This window comes from Phyllostomus discolor, chromosome 8, assembly GCF_004126475.2.
Source record: "Phyllostomus discolor isolate MPI-MPIP mPhyDis1 chromosome 8, mPhyDis1.pri.v3, whole genome shotgun sequence".
NCBI classification, from domain to species: Eukaryota; Metazoa; Chordata; class Mammalia; order Chiroptera; family Phyllostomidae; genus Phyllostomus; species Phyllostomus discolor.
This window is the reverse complement of record NC_040910.2, coordinates 90177010-90204739: the sequence shown is the minus strand read 5'-3', so window position 1 is coordinate 90204739 and position 27730 is coordinate 90177010. Positions and strand designations below refer to the sequence as shown.

The following is a 27730-nucleotide window of genomic DNA, read 5'->3' as shown; positions in this document are numbered from 1 at the left end:
AAGCATTAGGAACTCCCTGTAACACCCGATAGTGACCAGAGGTAGGGAATTAATCAAAGTTGCTTTATTTGCTTCATTTGGGAGGCACTGTGGACTCCCTTCTCTTTCCCCTTCCATGCCTTGGAATGAAGACACGGTTTCCCAGACAGTGGAAAGGATACATAGAATTTCAAGGGCTTCCCTCCTCCCGTGCACCTGGCGATATTGTCAAACCGGGGGCAGGACTGCTGAGTTAGTGGGTGAGACAGGCCTCCCTCCTCTTGCCTGCCTTGGTTTACGATCTATCCTACCTAACAAAAAGAGGTCACACAAGGGGTTTCACTCTCAGACTTGGCCTAGAACTTGAAAGCCTGCTGCTCCCTACTACAGCCGCTAAACCACCCACGCCCCCTTTCACCCGCACTGCGCTAGCTCTCTGACTGACATCTTGGTCAGCCAATGACCTATGGGACAGAGAAAGAGCCTGCCCCCTGGAATTAAGCTGGATAAGTAATTGGGATGACAAACATTTGCACCAATAGCGAGGAAGTTTCAAAAGCTATAGGTACAATAGCCAATGAGAAGAAGGAGCTTCCCTAAATGACGTGCCAAGCAGCCAACCACCGGCACCACTGTGGAGAACGCGTGGCTTCCGTTTCGAGATGGGCGGGAGCAGTGTCTCAAACGGAAGGTGGCTGTTGTCCGAGCCCAAGCAGGTTTGAAAGTGGGGGTCGGGCCGAGGCTGTGGTTGTCTGTTGCCGAGGCCCCGCTTCCGGGCTAGGCTGTCCCTGCCAGCCCCGGCCCCGCCTCCCTTCGGACCCCTGGGTCCCAGGTCCGGCTCCTCGGCCGCCGCGCGCCCCGTCCGCCTCAGTCCGCTGCTGACCCGGCCCGCACTGCGGCCCCACGGCAGCCACCATGTCCCTGCACGGCAAACGGAAGGAGATCTACAAGTATGAAGCGCCTTGGACCGTCTACGCCATGAACTGGAGCGTGCGGCCTGACAAGCGCTTTCGTCTGGCGCTGGGCAGCTTCGTGGAGGAGTACAACAACAAGGTGGGCCGGGCAGGGGCTCGGAACCCAGTTGACGGGGAGCGGGCCCCTGGAGCGCCCTTTCCGGGCTGGAGCCCAGACCCCAGGACCCTCCTGCGGACTTGGCTTAGCGCCACGGAGCGGTTCCTCTGAGTCTGGTCTTGAGCCGAGGGTTTCGCACTTTCAGTTAACCTCGGCACCATTCCTGTGTAGTCAGGAGAGTAGTTACCCCGTACCCCCATTTTACTGATGGGGAAACCGAGGCACGATGTTGTGGCTTGCCGAAGTCAGACAGCTATTTCGTGGCGGAAACAGACCTCGAACCCGAATTTACACCCCAGTGCTACGCCATTTATCACTCCTGTCTTCCTTCCCTCCTGCCGCATTGCTTCAGTTGGGGGGCGGAGAAGGAGGAGGAAAAAGAGAGTGATGACTGTGAAGGATAATGCTCGCGATTCAGTTGGTGGTCACTCCTGGCCATGCTGGATTTCTCTTAGGGCTGTTTACCGCGCAGGCTTCTCCTCCCCCTACTCCCAGCCCCAGGTACTATTCATGGTTAACCCAGTCCCTCTGCCAGGATTGCCATTGCTGCCTCATATCTGTCCTTTATAAAGCGATCTCTTTTTGGAAATCTTGGCCTGTAGCCTTGATCCCGCCACTGTTTTCTGACTAGAGAAGGACTTGCCGTATCTTTCCTTGGCTTCTTACTAATACAGATGTGTTACCGTGAATGGTAAGTATCCAATTTGAGAAGCCTTCATAGAAGCACAGGTAGCAGGGGGAAGCTTCTAAATGTTGGATTGTTAAGGATCAAAGCAATTGAAAGCCTTGACTAGTGTGTTGAAAGCACTCCTCCTGGACAGTCATGTGCAGGGGAAAAGGCCAGGCAGGCTAGGCTTGGGTCCTGATTGGTCCTTTTGACTAGCACATGTCAGTCAGTCTTGTTATTTCTGACCCACAGTTTGTTGTAGGAAAGGTGAAGGTCCCATAAAAAACATTTGAACATTGTAAGTTTGTCTGCATTTCTTTAGCAGCACAGCTGTTTCTCTAGAGTTAGGACTTAACTTCTCTGGAATCCCCTTTGAGAAACTGATAAAAGTGAAGAACTCTCATTGCCCAGACATTACATGTACACAATTTACAGACAAATACCGTGGAGTGCACACTGAGTTTCAGGTCCACCACTTACCCACAGAAACCAGAAAGTCCTGAGCAAGACATAACTTTGTTTTTTCTCTAATTCCTCTTTCTTACGGCCATAGTGGACAGCAGAGCTGGGAATGGAATTCATGGTCCTGATTTGAAACCACATTCGTGAAATTAAGAGCACTAGAACTATTGTTTAAGGATACAGGTTTTTTAAAAAGTGAAATATGTCTTTTAAAGGGCTTGAGTCTCACACAAGTAGATGTTTTTTTTTCCCCCCTTGCAAGTTCTTCCAGGGTTAATCTGAGTAAGCAGTAGGTAGTTACATTTCTAAGAGAGAACAAACTGAGCCACGGTTAGCTGCTGGCGGAGTCAGTGGTGTAATTGGTGTCAAACCTCAGTTGCAGAAACTTTACCCCAAAGTTTGTCCTTTGATTTAGCAATTGTATGAGAGCTCTTTTGTGCCAGGCATACAGGCAGTGTGGCCTTAGTAGTGTAATGCAAACTGATAATCCCAGTAGTATCAGAATAAGCAGTTAACTATGTCTTAACTCACACATGTGATGTAGGTGATCAGTGTCTTAAAGCTATTTTTGTGCCTCCACCCACCCAAGTCAAGGTTTTTTACTTGAGAGGGTGTGCGTGCACACCCTCTGAAGTCAGTGGACCTTTTTTCACAATTGTGTTTTCAAATGCATAAAGTACATAGGGTTATGAAGGAAACCAATTATATGGAACTACAGTTATCAAGAACATTTTTAAAAAGTGATATTAGTAATATGTATACTTTTATATTAGCTCATTGAATTGCACCATCGCTGTCATTATTATTGTGCTTTTGAAGTAGTGATGAAGGTTTAACAACATTTAAAGATGTTTAACAACTGTACTGTGATATGAAAAAAATCAGTGATTTATATTTGTGACAAAGACACAGAATAATGCCGCTGTAACTGCCTCCATTTATAATTGAAGAAAATGCTAAATTTCAACTACAGGTTAGTGAAAATATGAATGTAATTTTTCAGTTCAAGTTCATGGACCCCAAGGTAAGAAGTCCTGCTGTAGAGGGTCTGTGGCTAGAGGCTGGTGGGTGGTAAATCCCACTTTAAAGCAGTTATACTCAGGCTCAGTTTTGGAGAAAACTTGACATGGAGGTGCCAGACTTCATAATTTTGCAGGGATTTAAAAATAATTGGTTGGAATTTTCAGACCTTTGGTTTCTGCTTGCCCTCAGCAGGACAGAATAAATGGACATAGCAAATTAATGTTGATGAAAAGCCCAGAAATGGTCTTTTTTACTGTGGAGACATTGACTATCAGAAAACATGATTATACATGATCATACTTTTTAAAGTTTGTATTAATGTATTCATGTTTTCCTATAGTAAAATTATGCCTAGATTGATAGAATTAAATTTGTTAGAACTTGCAAGAATGACTTAACTTTCAGGTGTTCCAACATCTAAATAAATCTGGAAATCATTACAGAGTAAAGAACAGGATTCTGCCCCATTATTGGCCATTGTGTTCTCTGTTCCCTGTGGGTTTTGCTGGGAGATGTAGCAGCCTTGGCAGTGAAGCAGTGGTTCCCTAAGTTTTCGTGTGGGTGTGACATCCCCTGAGGGACGGGCACATTCCTGGGCTCCACCCCTAAAGTTAACAGACACTCAAGTCATTCAGACACAGGTGGTCCAGGTGGCACTCTAAGAACTTTACCCTGGAATTACCTTGGCATCTGCTGACCACAGGCAGAAACCTGATCTTTTTGTATCAGTAAGTGCCCAAACGTTGGTTCTGTCCTTTCATCCAATGAAAACAGCTCTATTACCAGATAGCCAGCCTCCTTGAGGTAGCCTGGATTGAGATCTCCGGCCTGCCACTTCCCAGTTCTGTATGGCCTTGGGCAAGTTAACTTCTGTGCCTCAGTTTCCTTTCTGTAAACTGTAAGAAGATTAAATGAGGTAATACACGTAATGGAACTCTGGCACATAGCAAGCGATTTAGAAATGTTAGCTACTATTTAATCATCATCATCATCATTGTACCTGTAATTGAAATATAATCAAAGAGAATTATATGGGTATTAGGTAAATTTGACTTCTGAATTTTCCAAAGAGGAATCAGGACCCTGGGAGAGAAAGTTACCTTAAAAGGTAATAATGTTCATTCATTTGCCTTTTAAAGACTCGGGGTGGGGGGTTGGTGGGGGGGGCGTAATTCCCATGACTCCTTTCAACTAAACCCATTCTGTGGTCTGGAAGACTGCAGTACTTGTAAGTACTGTAATGTTCTAATTTAAGTCCCTTTTCTCATGTTCCACCAGGCTCAGACACAGTGACTCTGATATAAGAACTCTGGTCTTTCGCCTGAGTTTTGACAATATCTGTGGTGTTTGGACAGGTGACATTTCCTGTCTTTTATGGGGAAAGATAGGCAGCAGTTTGTGGCATGTTTCAGGGTTAGTTTTGAATAGAAGTGGTAGGATGATGGGGCTTTATTTGCCCTAATTTTAACTTATCTGATTACTTATCTTATTTAGCATCTAGGAAACATTTTTGAGGTTGTGAAGAGAGCGACTATAGGTACCTGACTCTTTTTGAAAAATACTGGTAGTGAATCTGGGTGAGATTACTTTGTATTTGAAATACACATAAGGTGAATGCTCGCTTTGTCAGCCTTTGTTAATTCCTCTGAGATTTTTTTAATGCAGAGTTACTTTATCTATTTGGTGAGTAATTATTTTGACTCTGGTATGTTATTTTTCATCTCTCAGTATTTGTGGTAGCCCTCCAGGGTCCTCATTTATTTGCTCATTAATTCAGCAAACATGTATTGAACACATACATGTTTTAGGCACAGTGATGATACTTGGTAACCTGTAGCCTACATTAGCAGACATGAGATTGGCAGCAATAAAGAAAATGTATTATAGTACATGTACGTATTTTGGACAGATATTTAGACTTTTGGAAATTTTGTGGGGTTCCATCAGCTCTGGCAAGACTGTCAGCAGGGGAATTGAAACAATAAAAACTCTTCTGGTTTTAACTTCCTCCTTTCTTTTTTCTAGACAGTGAGAGGACTAATTCCTTCATAGGACCAACTGGATAAAAGTGCTTTTTGCTCTAACCTGGCTCACACAGACGTACTGGAGATGCTGTGATTTGAACTATGAATGAATCTGTGTTCTGTAGGTAGTTTGGCCTGCTTGAGGTGGCGGTGCCTGGTTGGCCAGCCTCTGTGCCAGGAACTGAAGGGGTGCTGTGTCAGAATTCATCTCAGAGTTTGACGCGGCAGGATGTCTGTGCAGACAGTGATCAGCAACAGTCAGGAACGGGCTGGAAGGGAGGTCAAATGGAAAAGCCCAAGAAAAGCTGCTTTATTCTCTCAGAATTTGGCTTTAGCTTATTTTGGTTATATTAACGATTTTGGGGAAATATCCCACTGACTGGAGTGGTGTATTGATTTGGATAACTTGGAGGCATAAAAAAATTACACGTATACATATGTATCGACCTTCATGTTCTGGTACTGGCACTCTGTATAATAAATGGGATACACAATTTCCTCCCTCAGGAAGCTTACATTAATAGGCTAGACATGACATCTTTAAATTTTTTAAAAATATAGGGTATGAGTAATGTGAACAATAATTTATGTTGTTATTCATTAAAGTAATAAAAATGAAAGTGAAGATGCGGTCATGCCTTCGAGGAGTAAATATTTTATATTGCATATCTGCTCCTTAGAAGACATCTGACACAATAAAATCCATAGTTTAAAAATAAATAAAACTGATCATGTTTCACAGCTATTTCTTTTTAGGGGCATTTGTTTCACATGCCGTGGGTAAAGTGTTGTGAAGCATCAGTTATAGAAAAGAGCGGAGATGGGAAAGACAAGTTTAGCAGGAAGATGGGAGACTAGGGAGAAAAGGGCAGAAGGGTCTCCTACATGTTGATAATAAGATGATTAAAGTTAGATAATTTTTCCTTAATGTTCTGACCAGCAGTGAAGAAGGATGGCAGTATAACGAAGATGAAATGGGTGTAGGAAGCTGCTGAGAAAGGGTATCTATGGCTGCAGTTTTAAACTCAGAAGGGCAGTTTTCCAGAATAGGATTTTGATGAGCAAAATCAATAATCCCTTGTTTGGGACAGTGGAAAGAGGGTGCACCGGCTGGCAGCAGGTGATTCTTCAGACCCTGTTTGACACTGTGGGCAAAGGGGAGCTAAGCTGTACAAGGGGACACAGAAGTACCATCTTCTCTAGAAGCATTACATGAGACCGACTGAACAAGTGATTAAATTGTGAGCAGCTCGGCAGCTCCTCATCTCTGTAAGCTGGGGAGATGCAAAAGCTTCACATGTTTCTGCTAACTTGGAACATGGCCATGACCTCTTTCCCACAGGAACTGTCTACATCATTGAGGGAGAACTTGCCTCATTCAAAAGGAACCAGCATAGTAGCTATAGAAACACTGTAAGTAGGGAGCGGGGGAAATGGGAAACAAGTGGCAGGTGAAGTACCCACACTAGAAAAAATGTTTTTTATCTCAGTCGAAAATTAGTGTCCAGCCCTGCCACACAAAGTCAGAGAATTTAAGAAAATAAAGGCCTCCAAGCAGAGATGCAGATCTGGTAAAATAAGGCATGGTGGCAGAAGAAAAACATCAGCAGGTAGAGCTCAGGAAAATAGTGGAAGCAAAAACAAAAATTATTGCAAAATAAAAATGGATACCAACTGCTGAAAATACAGTGAGGGAGGGATAGGGGAGACAGATTAAGCAAATGAAATGGAAACAATTAGAACGTACTAGATATAGAAAATAAAAAAAGACCTAACTTATATAATTGGTGTTCCTGAAGAAGACCAAAAAAATGAAACACAAAAACTCAAATATGCAGTTAAAGAAATAATAGAAATAAAGGTCTGAAGTAAAGAAAAATGGACACAGAACAGTTGGCCATAAAACATTTCCTAGGAAAGTTTTTATTGTTCATTTTAAAAGTGAATAAAGAATGTTTTGGACATCCAGGCAAAATAGTCCAGTCCTGAAGAGGGCAGGGAGAAATTAGGCCAGCCACATTTGATGGAAACTATTGTAGATTGCACTACTATAAATACATGGTAGGAGTGTGAGTTGCTACAACCTATTTAGAAAGTAAATCAGCATCTATTAAAATTTAAAATGCACATACCTTCTAATGCTCTTGGAACTCTGGCCCCCAGAAGTAATGACAGCAGGACACACACACGTGTGTCCAAGGCATAAAATGTTTTGCATTGTTTAAAAGAATGAGTTGGACCTACATATTGACCTAAGTGATGCCCATTGTTTTATTTAATAAAAAGTAAGATTTATAGCACTGGATATAATATCCCATCTTTTCTGAAAGTTGAGGGAAAACCTTACGCTTGTGTGTAAATATGTTTGAGCATAGAGAAGAGTGCAGAAGCAACACACACGGAGTTAGTAATTTGATATATTGGGGATGGGATGAGGGAGTTAGTAACTTTAATATACCTATACTTTGATTGTATACAATAGTCATACACTTTATAATTTTCTTACAATCTAAACATACATTTAAAGAATAAAATAAACCCAATTGGAAGATCATTAAGATAGGTAAAACTTATGTCTGAGTAAGAAAATGATAGAGAATATAATGGTGAGGGGTTTGGTGTAGGATTTGGCATCGAAATTCTGCTACTCACCCACTTACCCCTTTCTTCAAGGAAGTTATATACAAATAATAATAGCCAAAGGAGAAATCTGGCTCCCTTCTATTAACAGCTGAAAAAGTACCCCCAATAAAAACACTTAGGGCCCTGGCCGGGTAGCTCACATTGTTGGAGCATCGTCCTGATACACCAAGGTTGTGAGTTCTATCCCTAGTGAGGACACATATAAGAGTCTGTCAGTGAATGTATAAATAAGTGAAACAACCAATCATTGGGGTTTTTTTCCTCTCTTCCTCTCTCTCTCCAAAATCAATAAAAAAGCATTTTTTAGAAACATTTAGGAATAAAGTTAATGAAAGGAATACAAGGCTTTTACACTGAAAACTTCAAAACTGCTGGGAGAAATTAAGGAAAGCCTAAGTAAATGGAGAATTGCTATGTTCAGGGGTTGGAAGACTCAATATTTTTAGTATAGCAGTTTTCCCAAACTGATTTATAAATACAACAACCCCAATCAGAATTTCAGCAGTTTTTTTGTAGAATTTGATAAGCTGGTTCTAAAGTTTATAGAGAAAAGCAAGTGTGTAGAATTGCGAAACCTTTTTGAAAAAGAACAAAGTTGGAGAACTCACACTCTGATTTCAGGACTTCACCAGAAAGTGGCTCCAATCAAGACAATGTGGTACTAGTAAATGGATAGGCATATAGACCAGTGGGACAGAACAGAGAATCCAGGAATAGATGCAAAAATACATGGTCAATTGATTTTCAACAGAGAGGCCAAGAAGAAAGTACAGTATTTTCAACAAGTGATCCTGAGGCAATCAGATATTCATATGTAAAAAAATGAACCTTGATTTATACTTTGCATTATATAAAACAATTACGGTAACTTGAAATGGATCAGAGACCTAACTATAAAATCTAAAACTACAAAACTCTTAAAAGAAAGTATTTGTTACCTGCGATTGGGCAATGGTTTCTTAGCTAGGATACAAAAAACATGAGCTATAAAAGAAATGATAAACTGACATCAAAATTTTAAATTTCCCTTCAAAAAACACTGAAAGAAAATAACAGCCATATTCTGAGAAGATACTTGCAAAACACATAACTAGGGCCCTGGTTATTGCGGCTCAGTGGATTGAGCACTGACCTGCGAACTGAAGGGTCACCAGTTTGGATCCTGGTCAGAGCACATGCCTGGGTTTCAGACCAGGTCTCCAGTTGGGGGCATGTGGGAGGCAGCTGATGGATGTTTCTCTCCTTCTCTCTCCTTCCCTTTGCCCCTTTCTAAAATAAATAAATAAACAAAATCTTTAAAAACCCATAACTAGGGACTTGTATTTAGAATACACAAAGAACTCTGAAAACTCAATAAATAAGGAAACAAGCAACCCAGTAAAAGAAGCGAAACTATTCTATATGATACTATAACGATGGATACACATTATTATACATTTGTTAAAACCTACAGAATGTACCCTACAAAGACCAAATGCTAACTCTGGGCTTTGGGTGGCAGGTTCATCAGTTGATAACAAACATGCCTGTGAAGAAGACTGTGCATGTGTGGGGGCAAGGGGTATATGGGAACTCTGTACTTTCAGCCTGATTTGTCTATGAATTTAGAAAACAATAAAGAATTTTTAAAGGACAAAATACTTGAATGGACTTTACCAGAGAATAAATACAGATAGCAGATAAACACAGGAAAAGGTGCTAAGTATCATTAGGGAAATGTAAATAAAAATACTACTACTACACCTATTAGAATGACTTAAAAAGAAATGCAAATAAAACTACTACTACTACACCTATTAGAATGACTTAAAAAGAAAAGCTGGCAATACCAAGTGCTGACAAGAATGTGGAATATGTGGAACCCCCATGTAATGCTAGTGGGGATGCAAAATGACAAAGCCATTTAGAAAACAGGTTGGGAGTTTGTTTTTTAATAAAGTTAAATATAAACTATGACCCAGCAATTTCATTCTTAGTTGTCTACCCAAGAAAAAAATTAAAGCTTGCCCACCCCCAAAAAAACTCTTACATAAATGTTTATATCAATTTACATTTAATGACCCCAAACTAGAAATAACCCCAAAGTTTATCAGCTGGATATAGTGATTCCATATAATACAGTATTATTCAGCAATAAAAAAGGACACTACTGATATACACAACGTGGATGAATCTCGAGAGTGGCATGCTAGAAGCCAGTCACAAAAGACTCAACACTATTGACTCCATTTATTGTTTATTTTAAAATAATTTTTTAAAAGATTTTTATTTATTTTTAGAGAGTGGGGAAAGGAGGGAGAAAGTGAGGGAGAGAAACATCAATATGTGGTTGCCTTTTGTGTGCCTCCTACTGAGGACCTGGCCCACAACCCAGGCATGTGCCCTGACTGGGAATTGAACCAGCAACCCTTTGGTTCGCAGGTTGGCACTCAGTCCACTGAGCCACACTAACCAGGGCAATGACTCCATTTATATGATATAGAAAAGGCAGAGCTATAATGGATCACAGGTTGCTTAGGACTAGGGATAGGGGATTAACTACAGAGGAGCCCAAGAGAACTTTTGGGGGTGATGCAAATGTCTATATCAATTATTTGGAGAGGTTTACAAAACTATATACATTTGCAAATGTATATATTCCAAATCATTGAACTGTACACTTAAAGTAAGTGAAATTCTATTGTATGCATCTGTACCTACATTTAAAAAAAATAGGAAAATACTGGTATAAGACTGAAAGTGAGTCAGAGTAAAAAATTCTATTTTTCTGTTGTATGGTTAGTGGTTATCTTATTATGGATCTTTAGCAAAAATTCCCCATTCCATCTTCCAGTTGGTGGAAGGTCATAAGTACATACCATGGTGTTTCCCACTGACTGAGCCACAATGGAAGTCAATATTGGCAAAGTTCTCGATTGCTCATTTTTCATACTTTTTTTTTTGCGTAAACCTGTTACTAGCCAGTGGGGGTGAGGGTTGCTTTGTTGTATGGAACTGCACAGGGTCTAAATACCTACAGCCCTTTAAGACAGTGGAGTAACTGAAAACATACTTTATCAGATGCTTCAGGGCTGTGGAGGAAGGTGTAACCCTCAGGGCAGATAATGCAATTCTACCAGTCAAAAGTGCAGGATTTGGATCTGAAAACCTGTCTTCAAGTTTTGTCCCTGCCTCTCACCTGCTCTGCAGTGTTGACTAACCCAGCGCTCCCAGTCTGGGTTTCCTCCTCTGAGCAATGGGATGGTTGGACTAGCTTTCCTCTCTCTGTGGTCATTCTTGACTCTGTAGTACTGTGTTAGGACTTTCCTCACTGACAGCGTTCTGATGTACCTAACTCTGCTCCAGAAAAACACTTTTATATGGCTCAACTGTGTTGTGTTACAGGTTCAGCTTGTTGGTTTAGATGAAGAGAGTTCAGAGTTTATTTGCCGAAACACCTTTGACCATCCGTACCCCACCACAAAGCTCATGTGGATCCCTGACACAAAAGGCGTCTATCCAGACCTACTGGCGACAAGCGGCGACTATCTCCGAGTGTGGAGGGTAAGCAGGTGCTCGTGTCAGCTGCTGTTAGCAGCACAGAGTCATGGAGACCAGACTGGGGCTGGAGGCAGTGAGTGCCATTGAAGCCCCAGAGAAACAGATGTTTACGTGTCTGCAATGACCTGGTCTGCCTCAGCAGATTTCCTAAGTAAACCTAGCCAAGATTCCTGGAAGTTCCTGCTGCTGGCTGCAGCCAGCCCTGGAAATCCAAGGCTCAGTTAACCTGATATAACCTTTGTGGGGGTGGCGATACTTGAGGCCTCTTATTCTGTTTATAGCCAAGATACTTTTGAGTAAATTAAACAAACTACAGGGCCACTGATTCTAGTGAAGTGTGCATGTGGATTATGGAGCGTCACCTCCCCCGTCAGTGGAGTTTAGCTTATCGGCAGTGGCATTTCCTAGCCTAGAGGTGTAGTGCCCAGCCAGGCAAGGAACCAAGATTCATTCTGGGTAGGGCTAGGTGAGAAGACCTCTATAGAAAAATTTGGAAAACAGAGCTAGGCAGAGAAGAAAGCTTGGAAAGAAGTAGTATTCAGGGAGTTCCTCTGGGTTTTATTACTCTTTATGATAAAATGCTCTGCTCCCTGCCACCCCCATGTCTTATGTTTACTAAGATGTTATCTAAATGGGGCTTTAAAGATTTTTGGTGAAGATGAGACTGGTTGATTGTTTTTTTTGTTGTTGTTTGTTTGTTTTTGTTTTAGGTTGGGGAAACAGAGACCAGGCTGGAATGTTTGCTAAACAATAACAAGAACTCAGATTTCTGTGCTCCTTTGACCTCCTTTGACTGGAATGAGGTGGATCCTTATCTTTTAGGTAAGGGAGTGAGGGAGTGCTAATTCCAGTTTGAAGAAGCAAAGATAACATTTTCTCAGCTGTAACACTGGGCCAATTTATAACTGGGGCCGAGGTCCATGCATTATCCTAGATGGGGCTAAAGAGACTAGATGTGGAATGTGTTTATTAATTCCATGGATGGAATCGAGCTTCCTGTGTATGTACAGTTTGTTGCCAGTGAGAGTCCAAGGTCCTAGGGTAAGGACTGAACACTTGACTCTTTTGGGCTCTCCTGGTACCCTCCTTGTTCTAGGAGGTGTTTGTGGCATGTGGTCTGTGCCGAACAGGTGAGTAGGCACTGGGAGAGAAGACTGCCTGGGAACCTCACTCCCCTCAGCCACTGACATGCACTGGTTGTTCCCAGGTACCTCCAGCATTGATACGACTTGTACCATCTGGGGGCTGGAGACAGGGCAGGTGTTGGGGCGAGTGAACCTTGTGTCTGGCCATGTGAAGACCCAACTGATCGCCCATGATAAAGAGGTAATGATGCTGTCCCCCTTCGGCTCTCTGTGCCTTCGGTGTTGTCAGGCTGTCCTCTCACTGTTTGGCAAATGCTGCAGAAATCAATGCTAACATCGTGTCTAAAGTGAAAATAGTAATGTGTCCAAACAGTGGAAAACAGCACTGTTGTAAAGGGGTGCGTTTTTTGACTGATAGAAACAATGTGTTGTACAGTCTGTCATTTTTCTTTTCATGCCCAAGATCTCTGTTTTTTAATAATGAACTCTGTTATAGACAAGCATGGATCTGATGTGATTAAAAATTAATCTTAGAGTAACACTTATCTCAAAATATATTTGCTTTCTGGGGGCAGGGGTAGTAGGAGGGAGGCAGGAAGAGGGAAATTTCCTGGAAGTTAAACCTAATTCATCAGTTTTTCTCAACTTATTTTATGAAATTCTAGTGTGTTCACTTAATAGTTAAAACTGTTTGGAATTGAATATTGGTATATTTTGATGGTGATGTTTCTCTGCTGTTCATTGTAAACCGCAGGAAGTTCTTTGTGATTGTGTTTTAATTAGAGCATTCTTATGAGTGGTTTTTGGAAAATGGTCATAAATCTTTTCCTCCCAGAGCTGCTGCATGCTCCTAGCATCCTGATTTCCTGTGGGCAGTGTTTCCTTTCCTCTTCTACCTTTCCCTGCACAGCGAGGAATATTATTATGTGTGCAGATGAAAAGGATGCCTCGACCTTCGGTCAGAAACTTGAGGCTGTCACAGAATGAGAAGTTGGTGACCAGGTTATCATCCTTAGTAAGGGGTTGTTCTTTGGCTTTCTGTGCTCCTAAGGGTAAGATATGTTACAAGACTGCTGGACTGGGCTGCTGCTGAACCAAGGGGCAAAGGAAGAGTTTGTCCTGCAGGGAGGACCAGTAAGGAACTTCTGGAAACCCTCTTGACATCCAGTGGAACAGGTTGCTACATTTTAGTTATGTGACAATTTAGTTTGCTGTTCTCTGTCAGGATCCAGTCCAGAAAACCAGAACGACTCTAAGTGTGTAAGCAGAGGGGATTTAATCCAGGGCATTGCTTGCACAGGTGATGGTGAAGCCAAGCAGCCACACTGGCAGCAGTGAGGTAATCTAGAGAACAGCAGCAGCAGGAAGGGCACTGCCTATGGGCCAGAAGGGCCAAGGGAGGAAGCAGGGTTACTAGAACCCAGCAGCTGTGTTTACCTGGCAAAAGCTAGAACCATGGAGGGGACACAGCCATTGCCAGAGATGCTTCAGGGGACAGGAAGAAAGGAGGAGAAATACATTCACATCTCCCTGCCAGAGGAAATGTCCAGGACCAGTAAACAGGCCCTAGACTAGCACCCTGGCCTGGAAGAAGTAAACCTGAGGATAGTTGCTCTCAGAGAGACAGCGCTGTCTCCCAGCACCTTTGGTGTTTCTCAGCCCGCCTCTCTCTGTCAAGGTAAAGACTTGTTTGGGGGCTCTTGTTGTACATGGTGGATTGGTGTAGAGGAAGGTAGCATACATGTGGGGTTGTTGTCTTCCCTTGGTTTGTAGCAAACTACACTAGTGGAGCCGCGATGAAGAAGCAGTCAGTTAAAGCTGAGGGAGCTTTATACACTCGGCCACATTGCCCGTGGCACCCTGTTGCTCAGTGATGCTGCTGTGGTGTTCCTGTTCTTGGGAGTTGCTGAGAGCCGGCCCCAGGGTGTGTGCAGATTGATAGGTATGCGCCTGCCCTTACACAGCTGGGCGGTGCTGGACAGAGCCTGGAGCTGTTGGGCCTCCTGGTGGTGAGCTGGCCAGTTCCCTTTGGAATCATTCCTCATTCCTACCATAGAGGGAGAGGTGTAATTTCCTCATAGTCAGAGAAAAAGGGAGGTTGTATAGAAACAGGTGCTCGTTTGGCAGTGTCGTGTAGTAGGCAGAACCTTAAGAAGCTGGAGTCATGGCATTTAGTGAGAAATTCAGTCTTGTCGCTCCAGAAATCAGGTGTTACTAATCTTGACCCCAGAAGATGGGTTTTGTTTTTCTTTCATTTGTTTTTCTTTTTTAGTTTCTGTCTCTCTCTCTTCCTCTCTATCTGCTTGTCTGGCTCTGGCTTTGTCTCTCTGTCCTTTCTCTAAAGCTCTCTGGTGCCCTCTGCCTCTATTTTCTCATAGACAGTAGTGGTGATCAGTGTTTGCAGCAAGTAATAAATACAGAAAACAATGATTCAAAACAAATTGATTCACTTATGAATGCAGACCAACTAGGAGAAGAAACAGAGCATGTCCTAGGGCAAGAGAGTGATATTAAACCTCTTTGTGAATATAGGAATGCCTCCCATTATTTAAAACTGCTGTTACTTCTTGCAAATGAGTCTCAGGTCCAGGTTTCACAGCAGAACCAGGTTGGCTGTTAAGTGGCCACAGGAGGGCTGCTGCTGCCTCTCTAATTGATGATCTTGGCCTTAGTGTGGTCACGGATCTGCCTCTCACTGCACACAGATGAAAGCCACCAAGGCCCAGGAAATAAATGTCTCAATCTCGTGTCATGGTAGAAGACAGCCACTGGCTCTGGCTTCCGCTGAGCCTGTCTAAGCACGCAGCATACTTGCTCAGTGTATTTGTGCTCTGTTGGTCAGCAGGGTGTGTGCTCTTTGTTCTGTCGCAGGGGTTGGAGGAAGAAGACTTGGAAAGTGCATGTGGGAAGAAGCCAGCCAATTTCCAGAGCAGAATGATCTTCACTTTTTGGGAAGTCACTGATGTTAGAGTTCTCGAGTTCCAGACTTGCAGACACTGTTTGGCTCTATTTAATTCCTCCTGTGTCGTGAACAGGGGTTTAGATGAACTAGGGATAGCACATTTCCCTGGTATGGGAAAAGGAGGTAATGGAGAGGGATCTGACCGAAATGTCTTGTTCACCAACAGGTCTATGATATCGCGTTTAGCCGGGCTGGGGGTGGCAGGGACATGTTTGCCTCTGTGGGTGCTGATGGCTCGGTGCGGATGTTTGACCTCCGCCATCTAGAACACAGCACCATCATTTATGAAGACCCACAGCATCACCCACTGCTTCGCCTCTGCTGGAACAAGCAGGACCCTAACTACCTGGCCACCATGGCCATGGATGGAATGGAGGTGAGCACCCTGCTTCAGGATAGCATAGGCCCTGCCGCCTAACACAGGTACTACTTCATATATCAAGAACAGTGGTTCTCAACTGGTAGCAGTTTTCTCCCGGTGGATTTTTGAAGATGTCTGGAGACGGTTTTGATTATCCCAACTCAGCAGGAGTGGGGCGGTGCTACTGGCATCTCGTGGGCAGAGGCCAGGGATGCTGCTGAACCTCCTGCAGTGGAGGACAGGGCTCCGCAGCGAAGTCTTATCCAACCCAAAACCCTGGGAGTGCAGTGACTGAAAAAACCTGATATAGAACAAGCACAATATGTTAAGAACTTTCAATACTCGAGGAGCTGAAGTTGGTGTCAAGAAAAGCAATATCTAAAAAGTAAACTAAGTCATATGTGCTCACGGGGCTGAGTAAAGAAACAGGCAGTTTCCCCCTTTTGTAGTCAAGTCAGATTCTTCTAGCTTTGGCAAATAAACATGGAAGCAGCAACTCTATCCTGTTACTTGATAAAAACAGTAAGTTGTGGGTAGAGATGATGCAGCAATTAACTTTGTTTTGTGGAGCCAGTCCCTCAGACTCCTTACATTCCCAATTCCGCTTTGGGGGCAGAGAGTGCTGAGCATGCACGGAAAGTCAGCGTGTGCACCCAAGGGGACTTGGTGCAGTATCCAGGTTCAAGTTACCTGCTTCTGGATCTTCCCTTCCTTATCAGTCTGAAGACCCTGTATCGCTTTAGATATAGACTGTAAACTACCTGTGTCTTCTTTGTTTTCTTTTTCCTCAATCCAGTAGCTACTTTTGGGACAGAGAGCCTATGTATCTAATAATCTTTAAATCCACAAATGAAGGAGGTATGCTTTAAAAATTTTTATTTTCATCCTGGCTGGTGTGGCTCAGCCTGCAAACCAAAGGGACACTGGTTCAATTCCCAGTTAGGGCACCTGTCTGGATTGCGGGCCACGTCTCCAGTAGGGAGTGCACTAGAGGCTACCACACATTGATGTTCTTCACCTCTCTTTCTCCCCCCTTCCCCTCTGTCTAAAAATAAAATTAAATAAACAAACAAACAAATAAATATTTTTCTCCTGTGTAGTGTCTTTTGTTTGTTTTTTTCTGCCACACTCTGAAGTTTACTTGTTATTTCTGCAGGTAGTGATTCTGGATGTCCGAGTTCCATGCACGCCTGTCGCAAGGTTAAACAACCACCGAGCATGTGTCAATGGTATTGCGTGGGCTCCACATTCATCCTGCCACATCTGTACTGCAGGTAACCATGGCAGGGGAGGGGCTACCTAGGGAGGGAGAGGTAAGAAGATCTTTCTTAGAATTGTAATCTTACTGTTTTCCAAGGATAGTTTGAAATTTTTACACAAAGTAACTCAATTAAGAGGTTCCCCACACTTGTGAAACTGAAGCAGTCCAGTTTTCCAAATGCTCTTGTATTCTCAGTGAGATCAGAGCATCTTCCATTTACTATTTACATCACGTATCAGTTATAGGCTCGTGTCTCACACTGTTCCCCACCGCCCTCCTGAAATCTAGATTGACACAGAGGACTTGGACCTAGGAATGTGGGCAGTCTGCCTCAGACATAACAGAGTTGTTGGGACCGTCACGATTGGCATCTCCCTTGGGAGATGTGAGGAACCCACTGGGAGCTCTGGATGCATCGAAGGGCTCTTCGTGGCCTGGCTTGGTCAGTGCTGTGTGACTTGTAGTTTTCATTTCTCTGTTTGCCAGACCAGAAGGAGAACCCCTTAGAAATAGGCTGGCTATCAGTGTGCTTTTATTTTAGAAATAATATAATTCTCTTATTAAAAATTAAAACAGTACAGAGGCATATAAGATAGGAAAGTGAACATCTTTTCTCTTTCCTATCCCATTTCCACCTCAGTTGTACTCTTCATAGGTGACCTCTAACAACAGTTTGTGTGTCTCCTTCCAGACTTTTCTATGTGGATATATGCAGGCGCACAGTCTCCCACCCCCGCCCCCATACAAATACCTGTCCCTTTATTACACACAGATGGGATTTCACTCTAGCCCCACAGTGTTCTGCACCTTATCTTTGTCAGTGTCTAGGGTTTCCTTCTAACTATGAGTATTCCTCTTGCTAATCAGCACTGTCCTCATTTCCTTGTTCACTATGGAGCCAAAGGAGCAGTGTAGTGGTTAGGTGGTTTTCTGCCATTTTAGCATTAATTTGAAAGGTTTATGAAGTCTTTGCTGTGTTGGGCCTTTGCTCATGCCTGTGTATCTCATGGAGGGGCAGTTAGGGTCCTGCTGCCTTCCTCTGTACCTTACTCAGCTTGTGGTCTGACTTCTTCATTACCGCCCTGTTTTTTTCCCCCAGGGGTGTGTGGATAGGAAGGGGTGGGTGAAGGGAAAAATAAAGGTGTCATCCATTGTTCATGGGGAACAGGAATGTTCCCCCTAGCAGAAGTTCATCATCTGCTCCTGCTGCTGCCTCTTTTTTTTTTTTTTTTTTTAGAAAGAGGGGAAGGGAGAGAGAAAGAGGGAGAGAATCATCAATGTGTTGTTGCCTCTTGTGTGCCCCTACTGGGGACCTGGCCAGGCATGTGCCCTGACTGGGGATCAAACTGGCAACCCTTTGGTGTGCAGGCTGGCACTCAGTCCCCTGAGCCACACCCCCCGCAGGGCATCCTGCTGCTGCCTTTGCCTGGCTCGCCGCTGTTGTGTGGGCTGCACCTGTTGTGAGTCCTTTCTGTGGAAGGAGGTGCTGCTGAAGAGTGTGCTTAGTTTAGTTTTGAGGAAAAGAACTTAGTGGTTTAGAGGTGCTGAGCGTTTAAAACAGTTCCCCAGATATCTTGACAGATTGTCACCAGGAGGGCATCTCACCCTTGCCTGGGTTACACAGCCGTGGCAGGAGGCCAGTGAGGGTTTAGTTTATTCAGATCCCCTGTGCATCAGAGACAGGCTTTCCTACTGGGATGGGCCGATGGGATTATGAGACACTGTGGGAGTGAAGGTCCTTTTCTTTTTCATCTCTTAGATTAAGAACTTACTATTTTGATTATAAAAGTAACATGATCACATTGCAGGTTACTTTAGAACTAGAAAAAAGTAAACCTAACCAACAACCTTGCCATCCTAATAGAACCACTGTTCTCGTGATAGTATTTCCCTCTAGGCAGCTCATGTGCTTTTCTATTTATTTAAGGTGACCACCTTCTTCCTGGGGCCTTTTACTGGGGAAATTGTTTTTATTTTTATTTTTAATTTTTATTTATTTTTTACTCTTTAAAATAGATTTTATTTACTAATTTGAGAGGGAAGGGAAGGAGAAAAAGAAGATGAGAACCATCGATGTGTGAGAGGAACATTCATCTGTTAGCTCCCCTCTGCATCTTGACCAGGGACTGAACCTGCAGCCCAACGGTGTGCCCCAACCTGGGATCCTTCGCTTTGCCAGGGGGCCCCCAACCAAGCCACACAGTCAGGGTTGTTATTTATTTATCAGTAAGGTTAAATCCTTGAGGGGCACAGCATTGCATGGGTTCTGTGTCCAGTGGCCTTGGCAGGAAGGTTGCTGTGGAATTGAGCACGGGCCGAGCCCCGTTTGCATGAGCACAAGTTCCCTTTCCCCAGAGCGCTCCCTTTTTGTTCGGTTTGCCACCTGGATTCACTGTGCTGTTCTTTGCTTTGTACACATAAGCACATCTCTCGCCTACATAGAATTCAGTTTCATCTCGAGCATCAACACCTTCCATTTTAAGAAGAGCTGTGTGCTCCCTCTGGTTCTGGAGACCCCGTTTATAGCCAGCAAAAATGGCCTTGGACCACAGCCTTCCAGACATGTTTGTTGTAGAAGTCCGGTTCCTGGCAGACTCCACAGGCTCCCAGATGGTGAAGGAGTGGGAAGTTGTTTTTAATAACACATGTCCACACAGTACTTCATCTCATTATCTGTTTAACACCTCATTTAACTGTAAATGCCCATAAAATAGGGGGGAAGTTCCATTAAATTGAATATTCAGAGAAAGATCTTTAATCACTCAAGCACTGTAAGTGGCTGAAAATGACTTGTTTTGAAATCATTTTTATCTCACCCCATCCTCCTTTCCTGGTGCCTGCTCAGCCTACATGAGAGGTGCCCACCAACTCCCACTCTGGCTTCCCAGCTCTGAGGCAGTGCGTACAGTCCTGGGACAGTCGGAGGCTCACTTTGAGTCTGCCCTGCCACTCACTGGGTGCAGAGCTCTGTGGTTTGGGGCAAGCCCCTTAACAGTTCTGAATCTCAGTTTCCTCGCCTGTAAAATGGGCTTAAAATAAAATCTCCCTCACTGGGGTTTTGGTGAACAGATGTTTTGTAAAGTCGGACTACCACCACTACCAAATGCAGAGGTGGTTATCTTCTTTGCCTGAGGTATGACCTGGCTTTCTGGCTTTCTGTGTCCCTAGCGGATGACCATCAGGCTCTCATCTGGGACATCCAGCAAATGCCCCGGGCCATCGAGGACCCTATCCTGGCCTACACAGCCGAGGGAGAGATCAACAACGTGCAGTGGGCATCGACTCAGCCCGACTGGATTGCCATCTGCTACAACAACTGCCTGGAGATACTCAGAGTGTAGTGTGGAGGCGCCACGCCCGGGAGGCAGGGGCTTATGTATTTCCCGCCTCTGCCCCACCCCAAAGTAAGAAGAAACATGTTTCCGGTGGCCAGTGTGTCTTTCATTGCTTTGCACCCACTATTACCAGAAACTGCTCTAGATGTTCCTGGCCAGTCACCCCATCACTCGGCGCCGGACTCGGCACTGTGTGATGCCTCCTCAGCCCAGGGCTGAGTTTTAAGATTTTTCTCTCCTTTCCTCTTCTCCTTTGGTTCCTCAATTAAAAATTTCTGTATATTTGTTTGTCAGCCATCGTGTTAATGAGCATTACCGGCACTGGGCGTGTGCGTAGTCCTCTGCCCCAGATGTCTCTGTCTGTCTGTTGCCCAAGGCAGCGCTCTGTGTCCATGTCCGTGCTAGCACTTAAGTGGGAACAAATAACCAATCTGAAGTTGTCTTTCCTCCTCTTATCTATGTCTGTAACAAATTTCAACTTTGTATATTTTTTATCTATCAGGCTAATTTTTTTATGAAAAGAATTTTACTCTCTGGCTTCTTCCTTTGTTTCGTAGTCCTCCCTATCAGCACCTTCCTCCTTTCCCTCCGTGCCTGGACGTGGCACCGGGCCCTTGCCCCCATGAGCAGTTTGCCTTCTTGAATCACTGCCCGAGCAGAACGGACCTGTCTGGGAGTCCCACACCGCCCTGGTGCTCTGAAGTCGGTCAGCTCTCACAGCTTTTCTCAGCCTGGCTCTTCTCAAGGGCATTCTGGGCTCCAAAACAGATGTGTGAAGCCTGCCGTTTCTCCCTGCAGTACCTCTGTCCAGCCCCACAGGAACCTCCCGAGAGTGTGCTACAGCTGAGATGGGCCAGCTGGGGACTTGAGGGGAATGGTTTCAGGAAAGCTGAGCCCACAGCATGTTTCCAGTACCTAGTTTCAGAGTCTGTTTTTCCCTGCAAATAAAAGCCCCAGAAATTCTCTTTCGTATCTTGAACGATAGGCGAGAATGATCCATAGCCCAGCTTCAGTATGTCTGTGTAGTTTACTGAGACTGGTGGTCCCTCAGCCACTCCTTGGTTGAGTGCCCTGAGGTGAGACTCCTGCATGAGAGACACACAACTTGTGTGTCTTACCCTGAAAAAAGTCTCTCTTAGTTTGGGGAGATGCCACCTCTTATAAGGGAGGGACTGATGGGCCATCATGATTTCAGGCCATCATATAAATAGATAGCTACAAAAAGAATCAGAGACCCCAGGGTCAGCCAGTTAACAGCTCTGAGCACACTTGTCCGCCACCCTGCCCCCAGGTTGGGTTCCGAGCGGTATTGGACTTGGAGGGCGCGGGTGTCCGTTTCCGTTCTGCGAGTAAGTTCCACAGAGGGGGCTCGTGTGCGGCTCTGGTTGTAGGCTGAGTTTGGGACACACTTAGAGTCTGGGCAGGAGTCTGCCTGGTTTGTCATGCGCTGCCAAGTGGCAGAAGGTTTCTGAGACCCGGGGAGGGTAGCAGGCTTTCAGTCTGATGGTTGTGTCCATGGAGGCTCTCTCCTGCTTCGGCATTCTGAGCCCTGTGAGAGCTTTTCCGCTGTCTTCCTTTTCAGAAGCAGATGTATTTGTATCCTCAAAATCATACCTCTTTACTACCCAGGGGCTTGTCCCAAAGTAAAAAGCTCTTTTATTTCCCTTTCTACCTTTTTACTTTTTTATGCTGGTCTTGGGGCTCTTTGGCTGGTCACCTGCTTGAGGTGTACTCCCCTGCTTTTGCCACCAGACTTGCAGTATGTCATGGGGAGATGTAAAGTGAGTGGTTCTTGGTCTGAACCCTCCTCTGCTTGTAGTTGTGTTGGACGGTTCCAGGTCCTTTTCCCAAGGGTAGCCTGCTCCAGGAGGCGGTCCGTTCCCTCCTGTGGAAAAGGGTCTGAAATGGAGGTTAGGGTGGTAGAGGGACCTGGTCCTGCTTGGCAGGGCTTAAGTATACTGAGTTCTGATTTAAGATTCCTTTCCCAGTCTGCACTTAAACCTGGTCTGAATGGTGAGATTTGTCAACTAGAACTCGAAAACAACCTGGCGAAAAAAAAGTACTTAACAGAAATTAGAATATGCTTGGTTAAAGTTGCTACTTATTCACCTACAACTTTTGATTTTTTTTTCCCTTCCCTGTGGACTCCCGGCCCGTCACCGTCCAAGGTCCTGCAGTGCAGCCCTCCACCTCACATCCCCGTCTCCCTGCGCTGACACATGCTCGCTCACAGAGGTTGGGACGCTGGTATTTGGAAGTCCCAGTTCCTGCCCTCTCCTTCTGCCACAGGCCAAACGGCCTCATGGTTGAAGAGGGGATTTCTGTGCTCTCGAGATTTAGAAAGCCTCTCAGCCAGCCATGTTCCAGGAAGCACAGATCTGTTGTAGTTTCAAAAGCAAGTGTCTGTTTAATCTGTTTAGATTCTCAAACTGACAGCCAGAGAGCATGGGTGGGAGGGTCTGCACCTGCTCTCCTGGAGTGGGAGCACAGCAGCTGCCAGGATGCCGTTGGAAGGGCCATGGTGGCCCCTCTGTGCCCTGGCTCTGCTGGCTCTTTGGCTTGTTCTTGGCCCTTGAGCTGAAGCTACCCTTTGTTTTTCTTATCTGCCCTGAGAGGAAGTGGGGGAAGGTGCGGAATAAGTTTGGCCTCAGGTTCCACTTCAGAGAGCTGGTGAATGGGTACAAGTCCTCCCAGAGCTTGAGTGTTTACTCTCAGGAGAGCTGGAACCCTCTCCTTCCAGGAAGGAATCTGGCTGCGAGGAGAGGACTTGAAGAGGGAAGATATTTAATAACTAGGTGAGAATGTTTTATCAGAACCAGGATTGACTCTCAGAGAACTGGTTAGGTTTGGGGAAGAAACAAAAAATTGAGATTTCTACAAGGTTTTGACGATGGTCGTGGCTTTAGGAGGAGATTTAGAATGTGGGAGAAAATCAACGGTAAGTGTTGCTTTAGATCAAAGGAGAAAATATTAGAGGGCAGTAATGGCCTGAGGTGGGGAAGTATTCACACTGTCTGTGGTGTGGCGTGGGTGGCAGGTACTGTTCACCGGCTGTCTGTGATGCTGGGTAACTGTGGGGACAGGGTGACAGCTCAGGGCAGAGGAGTCTCTCCCTGCAGTGATGCAGCCATGCATGATGTTTGGTGGTAGAAATCTTCATGTCTCTGGAGTCCAGTGATTGTCCCAGACCGTGGCTCTTCTTGGCTGTAGGTTTATTGAGAGCCGAAGAAGCAGAGGTTGTAAACAGTCATTCTGACTTTGCCCCACCTTTCCCCTTTCTCTTCCTCTTCTCTTTCCTCTTCCTTTCCACTGTAGAACTTTCTCCTTGCTGCAGCCTGGGCCTTGAATTCCTAGACTATAAGAATAGGTAGGGGCTACAAGGTTTTCCAAACACAGGAAGGCCAGCCCAAGACCATGTGCCCCCCTTCCCCTGTGTGAGAACATAGCAGTTCCTTCAACTGCCTGGCTTGGGGAGAGGGAAGCCATTGAAGTAGAAGTCTCAAAGCAGACTCTCCCCTTTACTCTCTGCACTCCAGGATGAGGAAGGAGGGCTATGCTTGGCACTTCATTTGGTTTTTCCCTGGGAGGAAAGCTGAACTGAGCAGTCACTGTGAACTTGGGGCCAGGCTCTCTAAGCATCGTCTTTTCTGTACTGGCCGAACCAGCTACTGAGAAAGTCTCAACTGCAGAGCCTTGCCCACCTCCCGCACCTGCACCCTCTTCCCCCACAGTGGGCATTGCTGCTAATGGTCAAAGGCAAATATATGGGCCAGGTCCTCTCAGGCTACTTTCTGCATATTATTTTTTAAATATAGGACATGCAGGTGCCTTTCCAAAGAGGCTTGGACTGGTATATCAAACCAGAAACAAATAAGCTAATGAAAGTATGAACTCGAGAAGAAAGATGTTGGCAGTCTGTGTAACAGCTGGGAAACTTGTAAGTGCCCACCTTTGGGACAAGCGAGTGGATATGAACTTGTGATATCTGCTATTTAAAAGAAATGTTCTCACCTTGGGTTGACTGTGGTGTACAGTGTGTTATGACTTGTTGAGCTAAAGCTTTGACTTGCTTCTTGAGTCAAGTATGAATCATTTGCTTTGGTTCCTGTGTATTTTATGAACCCCTCTGTCAGTGACTTTCCATCCCCTCTCCCCTAGTGTGAATTTGTAGCATGATTGTACAAACCTCTATGTAGAAAATGGAGATTTCTTGTTCTCTGAAATGTTAAGCTCTAGCCAATCAATCTCTGTCCCTTTTAGCCTAGTGTGTCTGAACTTACTTTCTTGTTATATATTTAAACTTTTCCTCCATACCATAGGTTTTGTGGCATCCTTTGGTCAGGTGAAGAGGAAGCTGCCCCTTGCAGAACTGTACTGTAACCATTTTTCTTTTTAAGATATTATTTTCACAGGACTGATTGTACACAGGGCTTTTAATAAAATTTTAACACTGTGCTGTGAAACCACAATGGTAAATCCCCATTGAAGGCTATTTCAAAGGCACCTGAAAGTGGAGTGTTATGTCTATGACTTTATTTCTTGCTTAATTAGGTATATTAAACCTAATTTTCAACCTTTCATTCTGTTTCAGTCTCCTGTATAAGACCATATTTTCTGTCCATCATACTTTGTAATAAAACTTGAACATGTATAGGTTGACTGAATTTCTTCTTGTGATAAATTCAGTTTTTTCCATTCTGGCACTATGGTCATGTTTCAGAGACACTGGCTGGGGAATTAGACTCCACTCCAGCTCACCTCTATCTGACAGCCTGCCTTACCGCCTTCATCTGAACACACAGCACCTACTCCATGCCGGGGCCATGACCCTCACGTTGTTCACAGCCTACCAGAAGAGACACCCACAGACACAAATACTGTCAGTGTTGTGCAATAACAGGCGTGTTCAGGCTTACTGGTAGTCCTAAAGAGTTGGTGATCACCTACGGCCAGGTGGGAGCCAGAGAGGATCAGGGTAAACTTCAGAAGACAGATACTGGAACTAGGTTTTGAAGGCTAAGCAGGAGTTCTCTGGAATAGGGAAAGGTGTCTAAGGCAGAGAAAATACCCAAGTACCAGTCTCTAAATGCAAGAAAGAGCATGGTCATATTCAGAGAAGTACAAGTCAATGTGGGGTTTTCTATGGGGACTGGTAGGAAATGTGGCTAGAGAGGTAGGCAGGAGCCAGATCAGAATCTTTTGTACTTTGAAAGAAGATTAGACCTTCCTCCTGTATGAGACTGGAAATAGTACATAGAGGGAAGTCATGCTCAGAATTGCATTTTAGAAGCCAGGAAGAAAGTACCTTTGAGTGGGGGCGAGGGGGTAGAGACAGGCAATCGGTTCACCTATTAGAACAGTCAAAATGAGAAAAAAATAAAAGCCTGAACTAAGGAGCAGTGGGAAAGGAGAATAGGTCACAGTTGAAAAGAATGAAGAGACAGGATAATCAGGATTCGATAATCTTATGAGAGGATGACAAAGAAATGATAACTCCCAAATCCCGTGGATGTGGACACCAGGCTCTAATGGGACGATTAGAGTTGCCACGTCTAAGCCAGTTTCCCCAAAGTGGTGGGATGGAAAAGGAGGAGTTCTGTCCCCACTGCTGTCCAAATTTTGTGAGTCCCGGATGAATACTCCCCGTCCCCCATTTATTTTTACTGTTTGGCCATTTTAAGGGAAGAGAGAAAAGTGAATTATGATGGTTCAGTGAGCCAGGATTTAGGAGGTGTCTGCCATTCTGTTAGAAGAACGGAGCCAGGGGTGGCAGGGCGTCTGTGAAGGAGAAAGTATGTACCGTGGGAGTTAAGTTTTTATGTGGCAAAATGAGCATCTGCTGCTGTATTAGGACTGTGCTATATGGTCTGACAATGTGTATTTTTTTAGGAAATGCATGATTTCTGCTCTTCGTTTTTTAAGGGGAAAGCTGGGAGAGTAATACCAATTGTATTAATCTCATTAGACTGGGCTATGCTACAGGAAAAAAAAACCCTCAGAGACTGAACACAACAAAAGTTTAGGGTTTTGCTTACATCAGCAATTTTTATCCGGCGTGCTGCAAGAATTTTTAAATGCAATACCTGACTATTTAATCAGGGGCACTGAGCTCTTTTCTCTTAGATTGGCAAATTTAGAAAAAGTTCACAGCCGCCACAACAATAGCCGTCCAGTGTGAATCAGAATTATACCTACTTTTTTTTTGTCAGATTGGCAAAAAACATATTTTTTGGTTAGCTGCAGAATTTTAGTAGTTTACGTGTGCCACGAAATGAAAGTGATTAAAAATCGCTGGCTTACATGAAGTCCTTTGGAAGTTGCGCAGCTGTCCTCTGTTTGTAGCTGTGTCATCCAAAACATGTGGCCTCCATGGTCACATTGGAAGTGGGGGGGGGGTGTTCTTCAAGACAGTCCTGGAAGTATTTACTCGCTTCTGCCCATATCTGTCAAATTTAGCCATGGGATTCCAACATAACTGCAAGAAGATCAAGAACAGTCTTCCCATGTGCCTAGGAAGAGGAAATAAAGTGGTGAATCAATAGGAATGCATCTGCTACACCATTAAATTAGCAAACTATCCAGACTGATAACTAGTGTCATCTTACTTGTTTAAAGCTATCAGAATGGACAACATACACTCATATCGAACAGAATGATGCCTTAAGCCCATCTTTCACACCCAAGGCTCATTGGTAATGACTTTGGTGATCCTGACAACCAGACCTCTACAGATTGTTCAGTCACCTGTGAATTTATCTTGAGACAGTAAATATTTGCTCAGACTGAGAAAGTAAAAAAATTCTTCCCTGCCATTCATCACAGATAAACAGACACAGAAAAGTGGCTGCAAAGTTAACAGGAATCAATGTTTCTGCTAAGCACACTCTGCAAGTTAAAGTGTCACAATAATTCCCTTCTCTGAGAGACTACTTTTTTAATTCACTGAGAGACTTTGTTTTCTGAAATCATAAACTGTTAGAGAGTTTGCTATTTGAAATTCTGTCAGCAAGAATGAAGCCTTACAGTCTTGCTTAAGAGAGCCTGAGTCATTTTGATAGAGAATCAGCCTTGATTTCCAGCCCAGGTGTGCAGCTTCAGAGCAGGGGTTTCTGAACACAACCTTCTACATCTAACTTTGTAGTTTCCAAGGAAACAACCCTGGGTCCACCTCGCAGACTGATGTTGATCCTCTTTTCCTGTAGCTCTATGTTCCTTTGAACCTATCAAGCTTTATTTTATTCAAATTTCACTCAACCTGCACCCTTCCCCATTATTCTATAATTACTATCTTTTCCTTTGGTGAGACACCCTACCTCC

General features: G+C 44.3%; 1 protein-coding gene and 1 pseudogene across 1 annotated transcript; one reads left to right on the top strand and one right to left on the bottom strand.

Annotated features, from left to right (window-relative positions):
• Positions 1–655: 655 nt before the first annotated feature.
• On the top strand, positions 656–25064 carry DCAF7 (DDB1 and CUL4 associated factor 7). The gene is made up of 7 exons (XM_028519293.2): positions 656–1032; positions 11254–11412; positions 12120–12231; positions 12617–12735; positions 15623–15832; positions 16974–17091; positions 20247–25064. Exons 1-7 carry the CDS (start codon positions 895–897, stop codon positions 20417–20419), a joined length of 1029 nt encoding a protein of 342 aa, XP_028375094.1. The 5' UTR covers positions 656–894; the 3' UTR covers positions 20420–25064.
• Positions 19237–19655, bottom strand: LOC114502399 (annotated as a pseudogene).
• Positions 25065–27730: the final 2666 nt, after the last annotated feature.